Source organism: Strongylocentrotus purpuratus, unplaced genomic scaffold (genome assembly GCF_000002235.5).
Source record: "Strongylocentrotus purpuratus isolate Spur 01 unplaced genomic scaffold, Spur_5.0 spur5_scaffold_11, whole genome shotgun sequence".
Lineage (NCBI taxonomy): Eukaryota > Metazoa > Echinodermata > Echinoidea > Camarodonta > Strongylocentrotidae > Strongylocentrotus > Strongylocentrotus purpuratus.
Genome location: NW_022145596.1, coordinates 2094171 through 2119598, shown reverse-complemented (window position 1 = coordinate 2119598; position 25428 = coordinate 2094171). Strand labels below are relative to the sequence as shown.

Genomic DNA, 25428 nt, shown 5'->3' with positions numbered 1-25428 from the left:
CTTCTCTCCTTTTTTGGCGGAAGGGGGGGGGGGGGAGGGGGAGGCAAAGGCATCCCCCGATTAACAATAAATTGTTGGCGGGAAAATCGCAACTTATACCCCCCTTCTTTACTTTTCTTCTTCCTCTTTGTTTTTCCCTTCCCTTTATCTCCTCTTTTCGTTTTTTCTTTCCCTTTCCTCCCTTCTCTCTTTTGGAGGGGGGGAAGGCAGCAGCCTTGGAGGCAAGGTCCTTTCGCCCCCCCCCCCCTCCCCCGATCTCCTTCTTTTTGCCTTTTTTTCTTCTTTCTCTTCTTTCTTTCCTTTCTCTCCTCTTTTCCTTTGCTTTCTTCCCCCTCTCTCTCTCTCTCTCTCTCTTTTGGCGAGAAGGGGGGGGGGGGGGAGGGTCAAGCAGGCGAGGATCCAGGATTTCTTGGTGGGGGGGGGGGGGCCCAAATTTGAAATTATGCGAGCCAAATATTGGTACGTAATGGTAACCAGCATTGACGTAATGGGGGGGGGGGGTGTGCAGGGAGGGGCGATTTCCCCCTCCCTCCTCCGCAAAATTATAAGAGAAGGAAGACGATTCGTTGTACCGTTCTTGAAAATAATCCTCGTCTGAATTCAGTTTCCCCCCTCCCGCGCAAAGCGGGGAAGCTTTTACGTTTCATAGAATCATTAGAGAAAGAAGGCGATTCGTTGTACCGTTCTCGACTCTTTGTCTGAATCCTTGTCTGAATTTCAACAAAAAAAAAAATTCTGCTCCTTTTTCTTCCGACGTCCTTTTCCTTTTCTCTCCTCTCTTTTTTTGGCCGGCGTTTTTTTTTTTTTGGGGGGGGGGCCGGGGGGGCTTAGGGGTTTTAGGCATTTAATTACGGTAAGATGAGCATTTTTTTATGTCTTATTTTGTTGTGACACTGGCAGTTAACTATTCTTTCTTTCTTGCTTTCTTTCTTCCTATTTCTCTTTAATATACTTGTACAAAAATTGGCGGGCCCTGACATGTAGGCATCTCAAGAATCATATTTCTTGCCTGGCTGTAAATTTAGGAATTTGTCATTTTACAACAAGCGCATACAAAACAATAGTTGACTAAAAAATGAGGAAAAATCTCGGAAAATTATGTCATTTCAGCATTATGTGTAAACCACCGTTATGGAATTAGAAATAAACCACGAATTTTATTTCCCCCGAGCCCCCTCCCCGATCAGTACGCCAGTGCCCTAGTCTGCAAGCACAAACCCTGGTCAGTCGTAAAATTGAGTCAGCACTATAAGACTACCATATGCCATGTACTGTAGCTGCTCCTGACACAACCAGTAGGTAGCTGGGCTAGACTTTTCTCAAGGCACTATGATTATTTGATAAAGTGTCAAATTAGGGTCTGTGCCTGCAGACTACCAGTGCCCCGCCCCTCCCCCTAATCTACACTTTGTTGGCGGAAAAATCGCAACTGATCTCCCCTACCTTTCTTTTTTCTCTTTTTTTTCTTTCCCTTTCTCTCCTCTTTCCCTTTCCCTTCCCTTCCTTTTCTCTCTCTTTTAGGTTTGCTGGGGGGGGGGGGGGGGGAGGAAGCAAGGTCCTTTCGGCCCCCACCCTTCTCCACACGTTGTTGACAGGGATTAACCGCAATGTTTCCCCTTCTTCTTCCTCTTTTTTTTTAGGTCCCTTTTAGCTCTCCCTTTTGCTTTTCGTTCCTTCTCTCTTTTTTTAAGCGGGGACGGGGGGGGGGGGGGGGAGGAGGCAAGTGCCTTTTGCCCAACCCCCACACCGATCCACAACTTGTTGGCGGGAAAATTGCAACTGATACCCCCTTCTTTTTTTTTCTTCTTCCTCAATTTTCCTTCCCTTTATCTCATTTTCTTATTTTCCTTTTTTTCTTTCCATTTCCTTCCTTCTCTCTCTTTTTTTTTTTTTGGGGGGGGGGGGGGGGAGAGCACATTTTTGTTTTGGCCCCGGAAATTGGAAAAATTACGTTGTCAGATATTTCGTTCAGTGGCTGGGGGGGGGGATAGACACTTGCCCCTTTTTTTCCTTCTTTCCCCCCCCCCTTTTTTTCCTTCTTTTTTTTTCCCCCATTTTTTTTGCCCCCGGGCCCCCCTGGATCCGCCACTGCCTACATGTATGCTACCCCTACTACTTCTGCTTCTACCTAAATGTACGCTACCTCTACTACTTTGTTAATCTTTCCAGACTTTTGCTTTGTGCTTCGATCTTCTACTACTCCTGCAACTTTTATACATGTATTTCATATCACAACCTTCTTATCCAAAATGATTCTACTACCTCTACTACTTCTACTACACAACTTACTCTAGTACTGCCACGTCCCCTGCTACCTCCAACACAAATTACTCATGTTGTTCTTTGCTTCTACCTCTACTGCGTCTGATCATTCTGGTATACACCAAATGCCCCCAGCTACCAATACCACCTCTTATACCCCTCGTACTGCTATTACACCCACTACCTCTACCACATCGAAAAGCATTACTACCTCTATAACTTCTACAACCACTGCAACCCCATTTACTACTAAAATTATCACCACACACTGATACTAAAAGTATCACCTGTAGGCTACTACCCTTGCTACTCCTAATATTTCTTCTACCTCCTCCTACCTCTAATTACTCTCCTACTTACTACCCCTTCTACTATATCTGCTAATGCTACTACCTTTCATCTCTCAACTACCCCTACTACTTCTCCTATCTCTATCACCCCTGCTACTTCTGCTACATTTCATCTCTCTACTTCCCCTCTACTACTTCTCCCATCTATATTACCCTTCTACTCTATGCCCTCTTGCTTCTATACTACCACCCCTCCTACCCCCTATCTACTATCCCTACCGCCTCATTGGCACTGTCTCGTTGTTTTTGATTACACATCATTTTCGAGTGTCGAGGATGCTAGCAACAAAGAAAACATTTCAAACAGATGCCCATTAAAACCCTTTCTTCTCTAAGACCCTTCTGGTATTTAGAGTATATCTGCATACATTTTTTTTTTTTAAATACTCGTAGATAATTTGAATGGATTACCAAAACATAGCATTTAAATTTTACAGTATTGTATGTATTGGAGACGGTACTTAATGTATCGTTAAACGAGAATTTATATTTAGTGTGTCTTTTCTTGTTTTTGTTTTTGTATGTGTGTGGCCTGATAGATTTAGAAATGTTTGATTAGATTTAAAAGGATTTTGGAAACGAAATAATACAACAGGCACATATTAATGATAGTTTACTATACACATGAACAAATATATTTGCAGGAAACAAAAGATGTTGCGTATACTTAATTTATTCATTTATTTATTCATTTATTATTATTATTATTACCATATTCTATTCTTCTTTTTTCTTCTACGTATGTATTTATTTATTATTTATTTTATTATAAACTACTATTTGTATTTGTGCATTTTATCAAACTGACAGTATACGCCCTTCGACCTGAGTGGGCTTATCCAAGCGAGTAAGTCATTCAGAGCACATGTGACATATATTTAGGTGATATCATCAGATATTATTTAAAATATTACTAGCGTAACCATGTCGGTAAAAATGAGTTTTTGTAGGTGCCTGAAATCATTGTTCTGAACAAAAGAGAAAAGAAAAACGAGACAAAATAAAACCGCAAATGTAATCTTTCTCAGACATTAGATACAAGACCATGTTTGTAAGGTCTTGGGAGTAAAAATAACTTTCCCCAACATTTCTGTTTAGGCCCTGCATATCTTTAATGTTTAGTAGGTTACATTTTGATGACAATTTACACTAATTACTAGTATAGGGTCAGATTTTGGGTCGCTAGCTCGCATATGTAATTAAAAATGGCAGGTGACATTCGGGCATGAAACGTCAACTCCCTTTGCAAAAGTGTGGCCTTACGCCTATAATATATTATGTACCCTGAGTACGTTTTAAAGTAGGTATATGAACAATTCAATCATACGAAAAGGCTTTGAAAAGTGTTGAATTGTTCCTTTAATAGAACCATTCTATAAACAACTTGTTGATATTAATCCCCTGTTTGAATTACGACTTGTATTTCGTTTTGACCATAAACCCTTGAAGAGATTACCATCAACTGACGCTTGACGACAATCACTACGCACAGTTATGTTACCATGACAGCTCATTGAGTGGGGAAAACGGATGCATCTAGAGATAAGAAAATAAATTGTAGTGTAGAATGAACAGGCATCTTGAAATAAAACCTGGTTTACGTTTGTTTTACTTGGTGGCATTGGTCAGATGAGAGAAAATGGTGCTAAGGTAGTGACTTCAATGCCAGATGTACAATTAAAGTTCGATTAAAAACAAGCCATTAAAAAAATTAGGGACTTGAATTGATCTGATCGATTCCTTAATTCTCCCACTATTATATTGTTACAATTTAATTACATTTTAAGTGAATGAAAATTGTTACTAAGCAATGAATTGACTCCATTTACCATTCCAGACATTTTAAGTGTTTAAAGACTTTTAAAAGTCTGTCTTATGTCTTATTTTCATCGAAAAAACGATTGGGAAAACTAAAAAATGGTTGGGAGAATTTACTGAATTAAAGAAAACGATAAATATCTTTGTGGTTTGAGATTTTTTTTTCAGGTTTTATTTTTTGCATGTTATAGAGGGTTAGTACAGTAGAAGAAATATAATAATAACATTTCATACAAAAATTACGCAGTTTTTTCATCAACCTTCAACAATGTTACCGAGTCACTTTACATTACGGGGGAGCGTCGTACTAGAGGTGAAACGGAAAATATAAGGAAAAGTAAGAGAAGCGTGAACCATTTTCACCATGGACCAGGTTTCACGGTTACGGCATATTGACCGAATACAATTTCTTTATTTTTTTAAAATTAAAACTTTTATTGCTTCTTCCATTTCAACAAGTTTTTACAAATTAATAACTTCCATATAGTATATAAGGCCAAATAATAAAAATGTAGTGTTTCTCGACCCCGCCCCCTTAAAAAAATATTATTTACCTCTTCTTTTTTTTAAGCCAAAAAGCCATACACAAAAAAAGCCTCTGATATACATTTTGTTTAAATATCTTCTAAAGTGATGCAAATCATTTGTTTTGTCAGTATACTCACATATTCATATTCATATTTATTTCATTTCCAACAGAAAGGTAAACAAAAATATATTACATTTTTGTTCATACATAATTCATTTTTTCAGGAAACTATACAAATAAACTTTGCACAAGCATAATAAAATTATTACAAGAAATTCTTAATTTCTGAGGAAATGGCATAATATCTGTGAATAAATAGGCTTGGCCAGCTATAATTAGCATGGAAGTCATTTTGGAAAGAAATTACGAAAAGTTGCAAAATAGTAAATAGTATGCCCTACCTCCTCCTTTTTTTTAAAGTCCGGACGAGAAACACGTTTTTGTTTTTGTTGGCCTAAGTCAGAATCATAAATGTGAACAAAATTTGATGAAAGCAAATGAAAATAAATACAGCCTTTTAGTGGTGAAGTGTGACGTCATCAAAAATCTAATTTTAGAATTTCTCAATTTTTCTTCATTTTCCGAAAGAGCATCAAAAATAATGTCCAAATTTTGAAAGCCAATATAATATGTTAAGTATTGTCTGAGATATGACCATCTAAATAAATATACTCCCCATAGGAGCTCAGTGTTATATGCTCTGGCTCCTAACCACTAGGAGCCAGAGTATATAACACTGAGTTCCCATAGGACATATATTTATTCAGATGGTCGTATCTCAGCCAATACTTAACATATTCAATTTTTTTTCGACATTTGGACATTATTTTTAATGCTCTTTCGGAAAATGAAGAAAAAATTGAGAAATTCTAAAAATAGATTTTTATGACGTCACAGCTTCTGTACTTTTTAAAGATGAACATGTCGTTTTCATTTACATAAAGCATATATGCCTAAAACTGACTAAACCGACATTTTATATTTTTGTTTAATGTAATTAATAAAGTATTTACCATAAAATATAACTGTTTGCAAAAATGATTCCTGGTAGTACGCCAAAACATATATATAGTTTAGAATTAAAGTGGTAAAATAATTACCTTTAACTCGTAAACTTTACCGAATACAATTTTTGCAGTTGGCCGAAAAGGTGCTCTGACATTGCTCCGTGACCATTGCTCCACATTTCGTCACAGACATAATGGTTAGGGCTATCCTTGGGTTTTAGATTAGGTTTAGGGTCAGGGTTAGGTGTAGTGTTTGGTCCAAGGTCGAAGTTAGGAATTTGGAGCTCACTGTCGGTGCATTATCTGCTGAACATTTATTGATGGTCACCGACGTTCAGTGGCGTACGCAGGAATTTTTCAAGGGGGGGGGGGTAACATATTTAAATCGGGCCGAAAATTTCGCAACGACTCACCAGCCGCTGAATAAGCGGGGGGGGGGGGTAAGAGGTTTTTTTTTTTTTTTTTTTTTTTTTTTTTAGAAAAAAAAAATCGAAGGGGGAGGGGGGGTTCCTAAAAAAACACACATAAAAAAGTCCCCCCCCCTCCTGCGTACGCGCCTGCTGACGTTTATATTCAAACAAAAACTACCACAACAGAAGCAAAGATTAAATATTCTGGACTAAAATCAGGTTAGTCTGCTCATTTTTATATGTTGTTTGCATAAACGTGAACATCCTGCATTTCATTTAGATAAAGGTCGAATTTCCTCATGTTTGACTATTTTATGGCGTAGGTTTATATATTATATGCAGTTAAACTTGATAGCAGTTATAATCTTAGGAAGTAAAAAAAAAATCAGTTCGAATATAACGGGCTACCTACCTTGTAGATCTTTATCATTTTTCTTTTGCTTCCTCCTCTCTCACTCTCACTCCTCTATCTCTCCCTCACTCATTTTCTCTTTCTACTCCACTCTTTTTTTCTCCTTTCCTCATCTCATTCTTTCCCACACTTTCTCCTCCGCCCCCTCTCTTCCATTCACTATAATTCACTGTTTTCTATTAGCTCAGCTCATGTTTCAATTTATATTCCCATTTAACTTAATGTTTTGACTTATGATAAATCTAGATACATGAAGAAAAGAACAGTATATTGTTGCCGTTCGTGCTGCTGCAAGACATAAACCCCACAGAAACTCTGATCTAATAATTCAAACAATGTGAAAAGTATACCATTGTGTGTAAGGTAAACATGAACACAAACTTGTGCAATTTATTAGAAGCATCATATCTAAGGTTGAAGAGTTATACTTCTGCTTTACAGCATATCTGCCGGATAGAGTTTGACACTCGTTATACTCTCGCAAGAAATAATTGGATCAGATTGTTAATGAAAGCATGGAGAAGGTAAATAATTTGTGTGTTATAAATACACACAACTCGCCATGACATAATATATACGTGAATGTGTCGCTGTGCATGCATACAATATTACTGGCACTTAAGTATCAATAAAGGTAACTTGATGATAATCAGGCCTAAAAAAAAAAACACTTGTTGTATTGCCCTTTGGGTGCCAAAACATGGGTCGGTCGGTCGGAAAAGTTTTTTTTTTTTTTTTAAACTTTTTTTTCCGCCCTCTTTGGGCCGATATTTTTCAGTTTTTAATGTTTGAACAAAATACATATTTTTTTGTATTTATTAATAAAAAAAAAATCTAAAGAACGGTTTAAAAAAAAATCCTTTTTTAAAATGCTGACCGTAAATTTTCAGATTTTTGGGTCGGTCGCAAAGGGCAATACTACAAGTTTTTATTTTAGGCTTCATATCATTAATCATACCGATAAAAATAACAAAAATAATGACAACACGATTGGAATATGCTTCAAATTGGTTTCTTTTAAAGGAATTGAGTCACTGTACTATGAATGGATTGAAGATTCTGGCATGGAAATGAGAAGAATTTTGAAAATTTGTTTGATCTTGAATTTCATGGCAACTATCAAAATACGGCACAAATATATAATACTGGTGGCAAGATCAGTGAACATAAAACATTAAAACAACAAACTTAAAATATTTGGAATATGAAGATAGCATAAAAAAAGTAAGCAGTCCTTTGTAGCAAAATTATAGAACATGCCATCAACTGTCCTAAAGTCTATTGTAATGCTTACAAACCACTGAAGAACAGATCGTAACACAGGCAAGATCTCTGTAGATACATGTATATATGCAATAATATTAAACTATACAAGAGATATTAAATCAACATTTATGAACTGTAAGGAACATGGAATAAAGTTAATCCTAACCCTGTATGTCTTAAAGACAATGCTTAGAGAAGGTGAAAAAGATAGATCTATGTGATTCCTCAATTCAAACAATAAAATAATAAATGTGTTTTTTAATTCTTCATTCATTCTATCTAGCTCAATTGGATGTCATTAAACTAATTTCAGTTGTAAACTCTGAAGTCACACGGAATTTTACTAACAAATGCATTTGTACGCCCCATAATTTGTGTGCCTATTAAAATTTATTAACCTCCACAAACCTCCAAAAAAAGTAGAAAATACAAAAAAAAATCTTTCTTTCTCCCTCTCCAAAATGAAAAAAAATACTTCTCATACAGACACTTAACATGACATAACGTTGGTAATTGCAAACTTCAACTTCACATTATACAGTGCAATGAAGTGTTGACACATGGGAATTACAAAAATAAATCGACTCATAAAGCATTTTACCTTGCATACGTCTTGAATTTCTTTTTTGTAGAAATATACATCTCTCTCAGATAAAAGTATTAACACCTCCAATTTCTTATTTACGTTACTTTTTAGAATTTGGTATTGAGCTTGAGCAGATTTACGTACAAAAATAGTGATTTGCCGTCTAAATATGTAATGAACTTTCCAACCAAGCATGTATTACCTACATACTGGCAATTGTTATCATCATTTAAAAATACATATGTTGCACTTACGGTACATGACCAGTAAGAGGTTTAGTAGACCTAGTTTTCAATAGATTACCCCACTGGTGAACATGCACATACATTACAATTCTTTGAGTGCGTAGCAGACGAGACATAATCACTTCTTAAACCAATAACACTGTTGAGAGCCAGATAGATGCTAATTCATGTACTTTCAAATAGAATCAATGCCCCTATGGTATTAGACAGTCAATTCTCAAATGACAAGGACCCATACATCAACATTTTGTAAAACATGTAACAGTTCTCAGATTGCCGCGCATTATGATCAATTACCCCACTCTGTAATTACAGATTTGTTAAAGACACAAGTCACAGACTTCAGTAAACTCTCAAGTTACCTTAAGAGTTTGCTTTATCAACATACATGTAGGAGATTATTAACATTAATGCATCCAACGCTATCTGTCATTTGTAAAAACTCTTTGGCTGCCAGACAATTTATCCACGTTTAGTCTTGTAAACTCACGACATGAATAACAAAGTTTTAATATTTTATGTACAACATGCAGTTTTGCGTCTTGTAAACTCACGACATGAATATAACAAAGTTTTAATATTTTATGTACAACATGCGGTTCTGCGTAGCTTACACAATAAGAGTTTGACATCAAGTTCAACTCAAGTTTGAAGAAGTTAGTTTAACTCAGTAATTTGATCTTCAAGCCCAGTTTATCTATCTATCTGCATTACAGTAGGTGGGTTGATCTCTTTGCATAGAGGCTGATTTCTCTTAATCTTAGAAAATCGTATGTAAAAATAAATGTACCCAACTTTGATAGCTTCTAATTAAAAAATCATAAATTATGTCACCTTGAATCCTATAGCTTGGTAAAGGGTAACTAATGCCCTGTCTAATGATACCATATTTATAAATGTGCTGCCACGGATGACTGAGCAGCAGGCTTTTCAAAATGTATTGTCAAGATCCTCTTGTACCAAGTTTGGGCTGGAGCTCAATGAATGTGGGTAAAAAGCCATTATGTTTGTGTTATCTCATTCTAAAAGTAATTGTCTACTTATTTACATTGATTATTAGACAGTTGAAAAGCAAATGTGTAAATATCAACTTAAACTCAGGGAAATGCTTATAACAAGCAAAATTCATGATTTTGTTTTCTCTTCGTTATAATGATTACAATCTTCACTTCATTCGCATCTCTCGTTTAAGGTAACCTTTCTCATTGGATAAAGTTTATTGAGGATCTTTTCTTTTTTTCTTTTCATGAAAGTCTACTGTCAATCATCAAATGTGTTCTTTCTTGCATTTGGGTTTATTAACCATCGAGTTTTCTTTCAGTATTCAAGATAAACACCTTATGCTCCTTATGCCAGTGAAACAGTGGAGCAGACAAGTGAGCAGAGAGATATCATGAGACAAGAAGATAGGAGGATGTTCAAGATAACTAATGGTTATCTTATGGATTGAAACAAGATTTTGTGAAAGCCTAGATACATTGCATCATTCTAAACAATGAAACACTAAAGCACAAGGGAAAATTTAACATTTAAAAGGAATTTAGACCAAGGAAGCACATGCATAAGGTCTGACCCACATTCATTCCATCAGCTTAAACTTGGTACGAGGCACTTTTTAAAGACCCTGGTGCTCAGTCACCCGGGACAGAAATATAATGAATAGGTTATCATTTGATAGAAAATAAGTTACTCTTTGTCATAACATAGATTTCAAAGTTATATTGGTTATGACCTTTTAATTAGGAGCTAACGAAATTGGGTACCTACACTTTTTTTATAAAGCACTATATAATACTGGCATCTTTGCTTTGACTGCATCATTAGTGTTTATACATAAGGCATACCTCTTTCAAGGTTTTTGTTGTAGCTAAATACAAATAGACCATCAATGTCATTTCATTAATCAAAGCATAATACATGCAAGCCAGCTATACAGTGATTGCAAGATGAATAACAAAGTGAATAACACATGCACCAGTATAGATTTTGGTTTCATCCACTCAAATTATTCATGGTCGACATGTTTCATATCATACACAGAAAATGAGAAACATTTATTTTCTAAGAACATGTACAACAGACCACATAAAGACAACATCTGCATGAGAATACTATTTAAATCTGAATAACATTTATAACAGTAGATATGATCTACATGGATGAAGTGAGTTTTTGTATGATTGTCTTTGACAAAAGGACCAGAATTCACTCTTTTAAAGAATGTCATTGGCTGACGAATGAATAAAATGTAAGGAATGCTTTTTTGGCAGTTAATATACAAAACATGCCCAGCCTCAGGTCAATACATTGATGTACATGTATGCCCAATGACAAAGGAATCATGTGCATTGGTAAAACTGACACGGACATCCACAAGTAGGTGCATAAGAAATATAAAGCAGTTAAAAACCTTAGCAGAATACATCTAAATGTTAATAGCCCAATGACAAACCAATAATATGCAGTGGACCGACACAGACATCCACCAGTTGGTCCGTAAGAACTGTAGAGCATCTTGCTGCAAAGATGAGTGTGAAACAAACCAGCATCAATCATGAGGAGAGAGAGCTGGGACCCGGCCAGACAGGTCAATGGATCAAACAGTCTTGATCTCTGCTTTGGGGTAGGTCTCAGCAGGGTATGCAGGGGGTTCGTAAGGAGGGGGTGCCCCCATCATGGAACCTGGATAAGGGACAGGAGCTGGTATGGGGGCAAGAGCAGCGGCGCTGGCATCACCAGGAGGGGGTGGTCCAGGGTACTGAGGAATAAAGTTTGCATTCTCCAAGTTATTGATGTCATCTAGTTTCTCTGGTGGGTTGTCAGCGTTCGGGAGCTGAGGGAAAGAGTGGAAAATAATACAGAGGGTCAAAACAATATTTGAAACAAGTATGACATGTACATTGCTCTGATTGGCAGTGGTATACATGTAGTACTAGCCCCTTCTGTGCCATGAAGTGCTTGATTAATTTTCGTAAATGAATTTTGAAGTATTACATTTTGACTCATATTACTCTTTTGGGGGTTAAAATTAGTATAAAATAAATAATCATAGGCGAACAAACTTTACAATGGGAGGACCTGCCTTCATTTCAACATGCAATACGCAGCCATTTTTAGTCTTGGCACATTGCAAACCTCTCAGATTCTTGGGCAGAATTTCACAGAAGGTGTTTAACAGAGTAGCTGACAAATATATGCATATTAGTGAATATGAGAAATCAATCAATGCTAGTTTAATATAATGTATCATGAAAAACAATCACTTCCCTGTACATGTACTAGGACGGACGAAAGGAAGGAGAAGGAAAGGAAAACTCAGGAAGAGGTGAATAGATAGTATCAAGAAAGATGGTAGAGGGCTACAGACAGAACGAGACAAAGAGCGGAAACAAGGAGACCCGATCCCCCATAGAGGAAACTAGCAGGATGATGATGACACTAGCTACACAATGTACCAGTTTCCACTTTTCAATTTATACAGTGAAATATGCATGCAGTTCATAAATATCATGAAAATATGTTCACAGGTATTTCTGCCTTGCCATCATAACCTCTTGCCAGAACAGACTTAATATATTATCAAAGCGTTCATGTTTATGTGTGCATGTCATGCGAGTGTGAGTCACCCTATCATCCTAATACATGTACATGTACCTGCAGACTCACAAGGGTGTCATGGTCCCACAATACCTTTGCATTTATTATCCATTGCCTGGAGCAGGCTATCTTGTTAGAAGTGCCTTATGGGCTTAAGGTTAGGACAGCATTTTGAAACAGTGTTCTGGCTCGTTCTCATTGATGCAGGAAACCATGTGATTTACAGTGTATATCATTTTTGTTTACATGCACATGAATGACAAGTGTGGATGAATTTGTCATTATTAGAAAACTTCATTCACATGTCACATGAATATTTTGTTTTACAATGAATAGGCATAAATAATTATTACAAATATGGAAAAAATCATTTGAAAGATAAAAAACAACAATATAAATATTTGTACAAGTATGTACATGTATATGCAAATTAGGTTAAATTTTTAGAAAAAGACAAATGGTAGTTCTTATAAAATCTTTTGTGTTGGATGAAAGAAAGTACATGTAGCTGCACACAACAAAGATCCTTCACTTACTCACGTATCTGTGGGTTATAAAAATACAAAATTGTAAAGGCTATCATGTTTGCATCATTATAAACATGAAATTATTTCATTTGACGTACGGGAGCGAAACATGGGCAATGAAATCATCCAGTGTACAGCAAATGGAGAAAGCTGAGATGAGGATGGTGAGGTGGATGCGCAGGGTATCACTTCACGAGAGATAGAAGAACAAAGTCCTCCTTCAATCAATGGGATTGATGGGGGTGGCACAGGTTATGTGGATAAATAGCCTTAGATGGTTTAGACATGTGGCAAGAAGAGAGGCAACACACTGGCTCCAGAGGGCTCTTTCCGGTCACCGGAAGAAGACCCCTCGGGAGACCAGGAAAACTTGGAGGGAAACCATTGAAGAAGATGCCAAAACATCAGGTATCAGTCATATGGATCCCACAGACAGGAAAGCTTGGAAAGCAGCCATTAAGGAAATGAAATGTCCAACCCCACAAAGTGGGACAAATGGACTTTAAACGCTGATGACGATGATGACGACGTGAACAAGTCTGAAGTACAAGTAATTCTAATGCCATGGTCACATGGTGATAGGGAAGATCCTTCTGTTATTGGATGACGATTGACTAACCAATAAACAAAACAAACTAATTAAACAAACAACAACAACAACAATACAACATAACACATTTTTATTAACATCTGGCATCTTGAAACATGTACTTCTTGTACGATGATGTAATGCAGGTAGCCTTTAGATTTAGAATTCAAGCATTCAGATTCTAATAAAAAGAAGCACAATTCTGTGGAATTAATTGTTGGATATAATCCTTAAGACTTACCCTGCCTCCTTGGGCCCTGTATATAGCCCTCATTCCATACCGTCCCTCTTTCAGCTCCTGGTAGAGTGATGTCACACACAGCACACAGTACAGCTGCAATAAAAGCAAATAATAATAATAATAATAATAATACTCAGTTTTTATATAGGGTTATTACAATCAATAAGCGCTCCCAAACTTAGAGATTATTACCCCAGCTTTAGCTGTCCTGCCATTAGGGCACTCTAGCATTTCAAAGAATTAATTCCTGCCAGGTGCCCACTTACATCACCTGGGTTGAGTGTGGCAAATGTAGATCAATGTCTTGCCAAAGGACATTAGTTCCACGGCGAGTCTCGAACCGCGGACCTTGTGTCGACAGTCCGGGGGCAACTTAACCACTCAACCACGGCACCTCTACACAAAGGCTTTAAGTGTACCTATCACCACAAAAAAAAAAGCTAGAATGTATCAACCTCAAAAGACTTCATCTGGCACTCTATGGGCTAATGGATAAGAAGTAGGAAAAAATTAAAGAATAATATAAAACTGCGCACATGGAACCAAACTTATTAATTCAGACGTATTCAAGGTGGCAAATTCTAATTACAGAAGTAATGTTAGAAGCCCATACTGTAGAACATAGAATAACGACATGGAACTCTGATTACATGTACATACAGAACAACTTATTTGTCGTGATTGGTACACTTAAAAAGAGAGTTATAGGCAGGTGGTATTAGAATTAAATAGAGTGGCAGATGAAAGTGCTGATGGAAAAGATTAAGACAATTCCATTGTCAAAATTGAAACTAAAAATCATCAAACTTCTGAAATCTTTCTGCAAAAGTCAGCATGCAGAAGTACACACTTCACATTCCTATAGATTCAAAAGTGTTTGGGTATTAATACCCTATAGTCTAAGCACAGTGTTGCCTTGTTCTAAAAGACTTTCACAATTGTATACTAACTACAATTTCTTTAAAGAAAGATGGCACTTTCTTTTGTTCAATAATTGGTTCTCTAAAGTTTTGCAAGAAAATATATGGGCATTGGATGTCAGATTGGGTGGTGAAGGTAGAAAATACATGTATAGAAACAAGTAAAGACTTTGTAAAGGATACCTGAGTCAGAGTGGAATCCAATGTAAACCTCACTTAATTCTTGTTCAGATATGACGAGGTGAACTGTAAACCGTGGCAAAAAAAGCTGGTGCTGTTTTTATGCATAACTGAATGGTAACTGACTATACAATAGAATTACGGTAGTATTTCACAGTAGTACGTATATGTATCCAGTTCTGATGTATGGATGTGAAGCTTAGACCCTGACATAATAAGAAAGTGACTGGAAAGTTGTGAAGTTTGGTTCCTGAGAAGGATGCCAAGAATTTCATGGACAGAAAGAGTATCTAATAATAAGGTATTTGCCATGGAAGGAACAAGACAAAGCTTCTGAATAATATAAGAGGTCGCCAGCTGAGCTTCTTGGGTCATGTTATTTGGAAGAATGGTCTGGAAAATCTTGCACTGACTGGAAGACTCGAGGGGAGGAGGAGTAGGGGTAGAAGGAGGATTCTGTGGATGAGTAGCTTAAAGAGTGGGATTTCTGAAAGTGGAATTGATGTCGGGGAGAAGAGATTACTTCATAGAATATGGGACAGAGAATTGTGGCATTCCATGGTTGCCAACATCTCAGGACATGGCACTTAAAGAAGAAGAAGAAGTACATGTATATATGATACTTACATTTAATCCTGTAAAGAGTGACACAATGAGAAGCTCCATTAATCCTGAATTTCCTTCCAATGAGGTTACAACCTGACAAAAACAACAACAACAAAATAATTACCTTTAACCTGAATCGATAAACAAATACTGTTTAGCAAAATGATGTCTTTAAAGGGCAATCCACCCATTAGGACAAGTTCATTTATAGCAACCGGAAAATAACAGAAATGGAAAGAGTAGAATTTGAAAGAAAGCAGATAAATAATAAGAAAGTTATGATTGAAATGAGAGCTAGATCATTCAATCTCTGACGATCCCAAATTGGCAATTTGGTCAGAAGATTGTGACGTCTACATGTACATGATCAACTCGCCATAACACCCTTTCCTTTGGGTCACTACTGAGAATATATCGTAGGTTCTCAACAACAACAACATTCCTTGTAAAACATTAATAACTAGATGGAATTCGACTGCGCGCAGTCGAAAATGATGCCTCCGTCATAGAGCAATTTTACAAACCGAAACGGAAGAAATTTTTCAAATTCAAGTGAGTGAAAATTCTCCAGTGGTTCTTGAGATATCGCGATAACGATCTCAATGTATGGAATTTCATAAGTTGACCTCTGTGACCCTTGACCTTTGACCTACGTGCTCCAAAATCTAATCAGATTGTCTTCCTATGGTGATACACACTATCATTAAGTTTGAAGTTTAAATCTCCAGTGGTTCTTGAGATATCATGATAACAATCTCAATGTATGGAATTTCATAAGTTGACCTCTGTGACCCTTGACCTTTGACCTACGTGCTCCAAAATCTAATCAGATTGTTTTCCTATAGTGTTCGATACACACTATCACTAAGTTTGAAGTTTAAATCTCCAGTGGTTCTTGAGATATCATGATAACAATCTCAATGTATGGAATTTCATAAGTTGACCTCTGTGACCCTTGACCTTTGACATACGTGCTCCAAAATCTAATCAGATCGTCTTCCTATGGTGATACATACTATCCTTAAGTTTGAAGTTTAAATCTCAAATGGTTCTTGAGATATCGCGCTAACAAACTCAATACAAGGAATTTCATAAGTTGACCTCTGTGACCTGTGACCTTTGACCTACGTACTCCAAAATCTAATCAGATCGTCTTCCTATGGTGATAAATACTATTCCCGAGTCTTAAGTTTAAATCTTAAATGGTTCTTGAGATATTGTGATAACGGTCAAACGGGACGGACGGACGGACGGACGTACGGACGGACGTACGGACGGACAACCCGAAAACATGATGCCTCCGGCACCACCTTCGGTGGCGGAGGCATAAAAATTGACATTTTAGTTCACTTTGTGTGTTGGAACAAATGGAAGACTTACATGTATCTACCACTACATCACAGTGACATTGCTGATTCAGCCAATTTGAAATCCCCATTTGTATAATAATAATAGTAATACTCAGTTTTTATATAGCGCTTATTACGATTACTAAGCGCTTCCAAACTTGGAGATTATTACCTCGGCTTTAGCTGTACTGCCATTAGGGCGCTCTAGCATTTCAAAGAATTAATTCCTGCCAGGTACCCATTTACATCACCTGGGTTGAGTGTGGCAAATGTAGATCAATGTCTTGCCAAAGAACATTAGCGCCGTGGCGGGTCTTGAACCGTGGACCTTGTGATCGACAGTCCGCCGACTTAACCACTTAACCACGGCACCGAGTATAATACTTGGTGGGACCCCAAACCATGGCCTCCGTTGCTATTCGTCCGTGCAAACTATTAATCCATGGTATTATTAAAGCAGATTAATTATTAAACCTGTGAGGTAACACTATCCCTGAAATTGGTGTTAGAATTTTTAGAAATTAGCCCAAAGATCAGCATTTCAATGTCTAAAATTTGAATTGGAAAAACCAACATGGAGAAAAAAAAAGAGTGAAAGTCAGTTTTATGATAAAATATTTTCACCCGCTCTTGCAGATTTTCGTTTTGTTTTAGAATGATGCTATAAAAATGCTTTTGACATTGAGTTTGCAAATCATGAAATTATGTACATGCAGCTCGTTTTCTGTATAATAATTTTCTATAATAAGGTTATAAACTATTTTCAAACAAAGTAGGATTTTTCTTGCTTCAATTTATTTTTTCTCCTCACTTTTATTATGTTTGTCCTACAAAGTGACATATTTAATAAGTCAAACTGGCAGAATGTTTTGAATTCTATCAACTGAGTAGGCTGACTGCATGGACAAGAGCCAAGGATACTGCCAATAAACTGTCATACTGTCTCGTTCAATGATGTGATTATCAATTAATTCAGACAGGCCTTAAAACCTTTCTGGCTTGCTTTAAGAATTTGATATTAACAATTTCCCTGCTCCATCTCCCTGTTAACCTTCAACAGATAGAACACAGAAATGGAATTTAGACTTCAGCTTTTATTTCCTTTTGGGGGTATAATCGACTTAGTTTTTATACTTTTTATTTGGTAGGCCTGTGTAGGAGGGTCATCCCTGTGAACATTGAGAACTGGTTGCTATTGAAACGACAGGGGAAACCTCAGTCTAGGGGTAATATGTACATGTACATGTACAGTATCTGGACATCCTTATCATGATGTGCTTTTCTCCTCCCTGGCTAAGGTGACAATGAATCACATGTCATAACATATCATAACAACATTAATCAGGAACATTAGTACAGGCTGCATAGAGTAAGATGTTTACGTACCACCACCACCAGTAGTAGGATGATAACACACATCAGGATGACCAGCACAGTCATACAGACAATGTACGGCAGGAGTAGGAATCGCTTGTTCTGTCATAGAAAGAGAAAAAGAACTTATCTAAGTAATTCAGTCATACTGTTCAATAAGAAAGTGTCTTTTCATAAATATGATTTGCTTGACAAATATATTATACAGCCCAAGACAAAAGAAAATTACACAGGTACAAGTGTACAAACAAAATAGTACAGATATTAAAAAAGATATGTTTTCAGAGGTTTCTTAATTGCTGGCAACTTTGCGACTTCTTATCCGTAAGTACATAAATTTAGGAAAGGTAGTGACACAAATCATTATTACTATGAGGTTTATTAATATAGCCTTCATAGCCTTTTGGCTTTCTGGAATTACTTGCATGGTTGATATCAAAATTAAAGCTGGTACATGTAGTAAAACTAACGCCCTGCCACATATTAAATAGTCAACATAATATATGAAAGTTAAAAACAGCAAGCCTCTGTAAATCAGAGAGTATGACTTCATCTATTCCTGTGACCATATATTTATAAGGAAGTGCAGATAGGATCAGGTACATTCCGGACCGGTACTTGCTTTGAGTTGTGAATGCACAGTACTGAATCATATTTAATTCACATGAATTTAATATAATTTATTATATGTGTGAGATGTCAAAGTCATTTCAACATACATGAAATTGCACAGAAAATGAAGCTTTTCTTATAAGTTTCAAACGAAAGGGGAGGGGGGGGGGGGAATGCTGAACTTAACAATATAAATTTGATTCATGTTTCACAATTATAGCAACTCATTCTTTGAGTATTTTACTTACAAACATTGTAGGCCTACACTGTACATGTACATAGGCTTTTGCCTACATGTACATATTGACTGTATTTTTGTATGCCACATATAAATGTTCTACTACATGTCCTCTATTGAAACTACTTCTAGAAAAAACAAATTCTAGATTATTCTACCGACTGCTAGAATTGTGATGCTTATCTAAAATTTGGTTGAGTTTGTTTAGGATGAAAACCATAAAATGCGTCATCCATGACGAAAGCGGCCTCAGCCAAAAGTGAGTCACATTTCCTTAATCTCGTAGCACTCCCGGCCATAATGCCAATCATCTTTAGCACACACTTTAACCTTTATAGCATAAGAAATCTTCAGTGACTCTGCAGAGTCTGCATATACAGTTAACAAATAATACCCCTTGTAAATTTGATTTTTGTTTTTGTTTTTGTTTTTCGTGACTCAAAACTGAAAGTTGGACTGGCTGAACTATATCCTTTATTGAATACTATTAGATCTAAGTTTAATATACAACTGTATCACACTGACAAACATAAATCATGACAAATCAATTTTGCACATACTGAAAAAAAAAAAAAAAACTTGGTAGGGGTATGAATAATTTATTTGTTAACTGTATGATGTCATACTAGTCTCCAGGCTGACCACTACTAGTCTGCAGGCACAGACCCTAATCTGACACTTAATCAAAAAATCATTGTGCCTTGAGAGAAGTCTAGCCCAGCTACCTACTGGTTGTGTCAATAGCTACAGTACATGGCCTATGGTAGTCTTATAGTGCAGACTCACTTTTACGACTGACCAGGGTTTGTACTTGCAGACTAGACCACTACAGGGGTGTGTATGTCTGCTAGAGGCTGTCAGGTTTACATCAACAATAGGCAACTACATGTACAGTAGTGCTTCATGTGACATCTGTTCTAACTGTTTCACACACAACAGTGTATAATATGATGCAATAAGCAAAAATATGCAATGTGGCAATTTTGAAAAAGATATTTTTTTTTTCCTCTCAAAAAACTTTCTTTTGTAAGTCAGCCCATAACAGGTATTTATATATATTTAAACTAGAAATTCATTTGATATGGCTTGCACACGGCCACACGCACTAGAGTATCAAAACTTGTATAAAGACAGGGTACATGTCTGTAGCTGCACGTACACTCAGTATTAATGTACTAACAATTAAGATACTTTCATCACTTTAGTGTTTTCATGTCTGTTCATATCCTGTTTATGATCGTTTCCCAGAACTCAGATTAAATATGAGACATCCATAAAAAAAAAAGGGCAAAGTACATGTAGGTTCTGCTAGTATGAAACATGAAAACCTCATATTCTTTTTAACCTTGTATGTCTTCATCATCTGTGGCAACATTGGCATACATGCCAACATTTGAAAATCAGAAATCTGTACAAATTATGCTATTTTCAAAAAAAAGAGGAACAATCCTAACTCTCCTATTCAATACTACAGACAAATTTGTACAGGAAGAGGAACACCTGCATTAAAATGATAATTATCTTCTCCCAAAAAGAGGAATGTTCCTCTTTAATCTGAACAGTTGGCATGTATGCATTGGTTTCTAAACTTGTATATTCCTCATATATGTATACTGTACATGTATGCTAAACACATAAACCTGTAGGGATTTTAAAAAAGGAATGATACAGGTTTAATACTATTGTATTTCAAGAAAAAAGGACCTTCAGGTAACTAACTAGCTTATTCTAGCTATTCTGAGTGATTTAAAACAAAATGCCTACATGTACATGTACATGGACACATATTGTACAGGATTCTGTACAGGATTTTAGCAGTATTTTCCAGAATCCAAGATCAATTCTGTCTGCATTATCATAATTTTCAGATTTTCTTTCCATTAACAAAGTTGAGCAAACAGAATGTACTCTAATCAATAATATTTCTTTCATCTGAGCTCTTACATTTTTTTTGTTAAATGATAAGATTTCTAGTTGCTCCTAAACAATTTGTCTGACAAAACTGATTGTTGAATTTATACATTACATTCTTCTATTACATTTCTTAAAACATTGTTAGCATTACGTGGACAATTTTTAGATACCAGTACTTACATTCTTGACTCCATATAGTAAAATAATGGATAAGAGGAAGAGAAGTGAGAAAAATCCTAGATCAACACATGTCGCAATGAACAGGGCACTCTCTTCTTTTGGCATTCCATCTGGAACTGAAATGAAAACACAAAGAAACAAAAATGAATGACAATGTCAATGAAACTACTAACCATAAATTAAATTTACAACAACAAAAAACACCCTTTAGAACACACATATCAAAAATCAAATATAGTCTGAAAAAGTATGAATTCTTAGTCTCAATATGAATACACTTTTATACACTATAGAAAGGCTAGGATATGCACATAACTAATTTGAAGAATAATATCTATATTTCTAATTTTCTACTGAATTTCATTACTTCATATTCATTCCATCTGTTGGAAAATTGGTAATGAGCTTGGTTTCCAAAAGACCATATGGTACAACAATAACAATTCCTGGCGAAACGAGCACACATCAACAAATACACAGCGTCCCTCAGAACAGGAATCAGACTGCCTGAAGATGCCAGTAGGAACAGGTGAAAAATATTGTGAAGTAAATTCAACATTACAGCTGTACTTCCTCAAATCTTCATGAAGGTAGAATTAACCGTTAAATACTGTTTAAAATAGTTAGCCTTTACTGAACAATATTGACCATCAAAAAAAAAAAGACAAACAAACAAGCAATCATCCTGTTATTAATGAAGGATTATTAACAGGATTGCTTCAGTCTGCCATGAAATTTGACACAATGATATTTTACTTACAATGATGTGTTTCATAGATGTGAATCTTAAAGGATGACAATCCAAGGGCCAAAGCACTTTGAAGCTGGATAAATAATAATCGAGAAGAAATTAATCAGCAATTTGTTAATGTATGAATCCAGAAGAAATGTTCGACTTAATATCAGTAAACTTGACAATAGAGCAACAAATTTATTTTGTTTATCCATTCTTTAGCACTACTCTAGCTTCAATTATACATGTAGATTAGAATTATACTTTTAATTTTATTCTTCTTCTCATTTGTATTCATTTAATATGCAGAAAAAAAACGTGTGAATGTAAGAAATGATGGATTCAATATGAAATTCCTTGAATTTTTTGAAACCCAAAATGTGTCTGCATGAACATAGGCCTACATGTACATGTAGTTCACTATTTTTTAATCAGATAATACATGTATAATCCTAATCAAACATAAAACCCACTACCAGTATTGTAGTTGCATGCCGAGGGGGATTCTCATGTTTACCTACACTGTATGTGCCATGGCCATGAATGTTGTAATGTAAACTTGAGCCTTGACTTTGAGGAGGGGGGGGGGGGGGTGGAGGGCACCAGGCTACACTCAGTAATTCTTTCAAAGGTTAAACATTATAGGCCATGTATTAAAATTCAGACGTTACGAAAATTGAGGAGTTTGATAACCGTATGTTTGATATATACACTGTAGATCTACATGTACATGTATACCACTTTACTTTGTGGTTTTGAGATGAGAAAACCAGGAACAAGAAATGTCTGTACCTTAATTATTGCAAGAACTTTTATAATTGTTGATGGTCCTGCATATCTAAAAAGGTACGTAGGTCAACCAAAATTATGGGTCATAAAGTAAAGGTGCTCAAAGTTACCTATGATGTATGACATCTCACTGCATCAAAATGTATCATTGATAAAAGATGTTAAAATGTTTTAAAACTCCTCTATACAGACAGATTGTCGTTTTATTACAAGTACCTTATAAATTAAAATTCACAGTGAAATTCACATCAATCAGACACAACATCAATCAAAATTTTAAGTTTTAATAAGGACCCTGTAATATAGTAATACTAATAGCCAAATGAAATTCACATGGGCATCACATCAATAATCAACAACCTGAAAAATTAAGTGTATTTTTTACCAAAATTCATCCATCATAATGAAGTTTCTCAACAGTTGAACTTCAGAATAAACTATGTAGACTAGTAAACTACATCTAGGTAAATAAAGGAAAGTAGCCTATCACACTATTAAAGTACTAAGATGACATTTTCACCTTTGAAAACACAGTGTCCAGCTTATCCCCCCCCCCCCCCCCTCCTCAAGTTTATAACAACATTCATGGCCATGGCACACATGGGTTAATATGAGAATCTTACCAAAGAATAAATAGCTGCAGCAATAGAGCCATTGCGAATAGTGCTACAGCAACAACATCGTGCAAGTATAGCCATTTCAGTCACAGCTCACAACCCTTGAGAGGGGTGACAGGATCAGGTTATGCCAAAGTTAGCAGGCGATTATGAACAGACACAGGACAGGTAGACAGCAATCACAAAGGGGGTCCAGCGGCTCCAGCCTAAGTTCAAGTTCAGGAAGAGATTGCGCAAGTCTAGAACAGTAAGAAGTAGAAGTAGAAGAGACACTCAGCCGACTTTCCTCTCGTGAACGTATCTATCTGCTTTCGGTTGCAGTGCAGTGAAGACAAATTAAATCCAAAATGAATTCCAATGGGCGTGAAGATCTTTTAAATTAATTTATTATGAAATACTTCTCGTAAGGTTTACGATCGCGTATCACCTTTACCATAATATGCTGCTACTTACGTTTAACGTGTAAATTTGTTTACGTTATACTGTTAAATTTAGTCAAAAGAGGGCGCCCTACCATAACATAGTCACGGAGGCTCAACCTCTCTTCTCTGAATAGTTCTAAGGGAAGCAGAAAAAGTGAGAGGAACATGCCAACATGTGATCTGTAAAAGAAAGCGAAATCCGATAAAAAAAATATAAACAAATGAAGATGATATCAATCCAGTGGCGGATCCAGGAGGGGCCCGGGCCTCCTAACCTGGAGAAAAAAACGTGTAAAAACATGTTAATTTTACCTTTTTGGGGGAGATGGGCCCCCACCCTTGGCGCTCAAGGCGGCAAGGGGGGGGGGGGGGGGGGATGCGATTTTTCAAATTTTCGAGGGCCAAAAAAAAAATTAGTGCTCACTACCCCCACCCCCACATCTTAAAGAATAAATTTGCAATGAATGTATGATTGCAAATTTTATCATTTAAAGGCCCACTGCACTACTTGTAGCTACTTGCGCCCTCTATATTACAAACCATGCCTAATCGGTGACCATTGGTCCCCCATGATCCTCTTTTTCTTATGTTAACTGAGAGCTGAGTTGATGAGATAACCACCTGTCCAGTGACCTTGCAGGGCAGTCTAATCCCTCATGTAAACTATGGCAGATACGCTTTAAGGAAAATAGATTTGTTTTTATTTTGTTTTTTACTACAAAGCGAATGGGAGGGGAGCTCGCAAGATAAGGCACAGAGTTGCTCATTTGTATTTGATTGATCGCAACTTTAAGGGGCACGTTCCCCCCAGTGTAGTTATCGGAACATGCCATCTGCGTAAGAGCCGTATTCTATTGGAGTCAATAGGCAGCTATAGCGCCGTCCGCCCGCGCGTACGTATTTTGAGCACCTTTTTGAATACGGGGAACATGCCCTTTAAAAATTATTTTTTTATTAAAAAAATTATTGATAATTTTGCTCATTTTTTTTCTTCTCATTTTTCTGCTTTTAGTATAACCAACTGAATATTTGGATGGACTTGCACAATTTTTCTTTCCTCTTTTTTAACATCAACAATGGCTTGATCTCCTCCTCCTTCTCCCCCCCCCCCCCATCCTCCTTCTCTCCCCCATCCTCCTCCTCCTCCTTTTCCTCCCTTAATCCCTTAATCACGACCATTAGGAGAAGCAGAAACAGCATATACATTCATAGTCACCATCAGGCGCGTACGCAGGAAGGGGGGGGGGGGGTTGGGGGGTTAAACCCCCCCCTTGAGTTTTTTTTATTTATATGTTTTGTGTATGGTTTTTTGTGAGAACCCCCCCCCCCTTTTTGATTTTTTTTTTTTTTTTTATAAAAAAAAAAATTATACAAATGGCTGACCTAAAAGAAGGTGACCTTACCCCCCCCCCAACAGAACAAAATGTCAAATTTTCAAATTTCGAGAAAAAAAGTGTCCTCTTACCCCTCCCCCCCCCCCCCCCCCCCCACTGAGCGACTTTATGGCCGGCGCGATTTTCAAATTTTTCGGGCCCGATTTTAAACCCCCTCCCCCCTTGAAAAAATCCTGCGTACGCCACTGGTCACCATGATCATCTTCATAAGGTCTAAGGAGAAGGATATCATCATCATCATTACCATCATCATCATCATCT

The 25428-nt window shown here is 36.6% G+C and overlaps 1 protein-coding gene across 1 annotated transcript; it reads right to left on the bottom strand.

Annotated features, from left to right (window-relative positions):
* Positions 1-7788: 7788 nt before the first annotated feature.
* Positions 7789-23763, bottom strand: LOC582959. Its single transcript, XM_030980337.1, has 7 exons — positions 23358-23763; positions 21973-22036; positions 21213-21328; positions 18281-18370; positions 15567-15638; positions 13840-13932; positions 7789-11718 (listed from the first exon to the last, which is right to left on the bottom strand). The coding sequence occupies exons 1-7, from the start codon at positions 23430-23432 to the stop codon at positions 11482-11484; spliced, it is 747 nt and encodes a 248-aa protein (XP_030836197.1). The 5' UTR covers positions 23433-23763; the 3' UTR covers positions 7789-11481.
* Between the last annotated feature and the right edge of the window lie 1665 nt (positions 23764-25428).

What these genes read in the sequence shown, in the direction of transcription:
- LOC582959 (XM_030980337.1), bottom strand. Translation starts at nt 23,432, where the DNA reads ATGGCTATACTTGCACGATGTTGTTGCTGTAGCACTATTCGCAATGGC. An exon ending in CTGCAGCTATTTATTCTTTG is followed by an intron (nt 22,037 to 23,357) that starts GTAAGATTCTCA and finishes TTATTTATCCAG; the next exon opens with CTTCAAAGTGCTTTGGCCCT. An exon ending in CACTCTTTACAGGATTAAAT is followed by an intron (nt 13,933 to 15,566) that starts GTAAGTATCATA and finishes CTTTTATTGCAG; the next exon opens with CTGTACTGTGTGCTGTGTGT.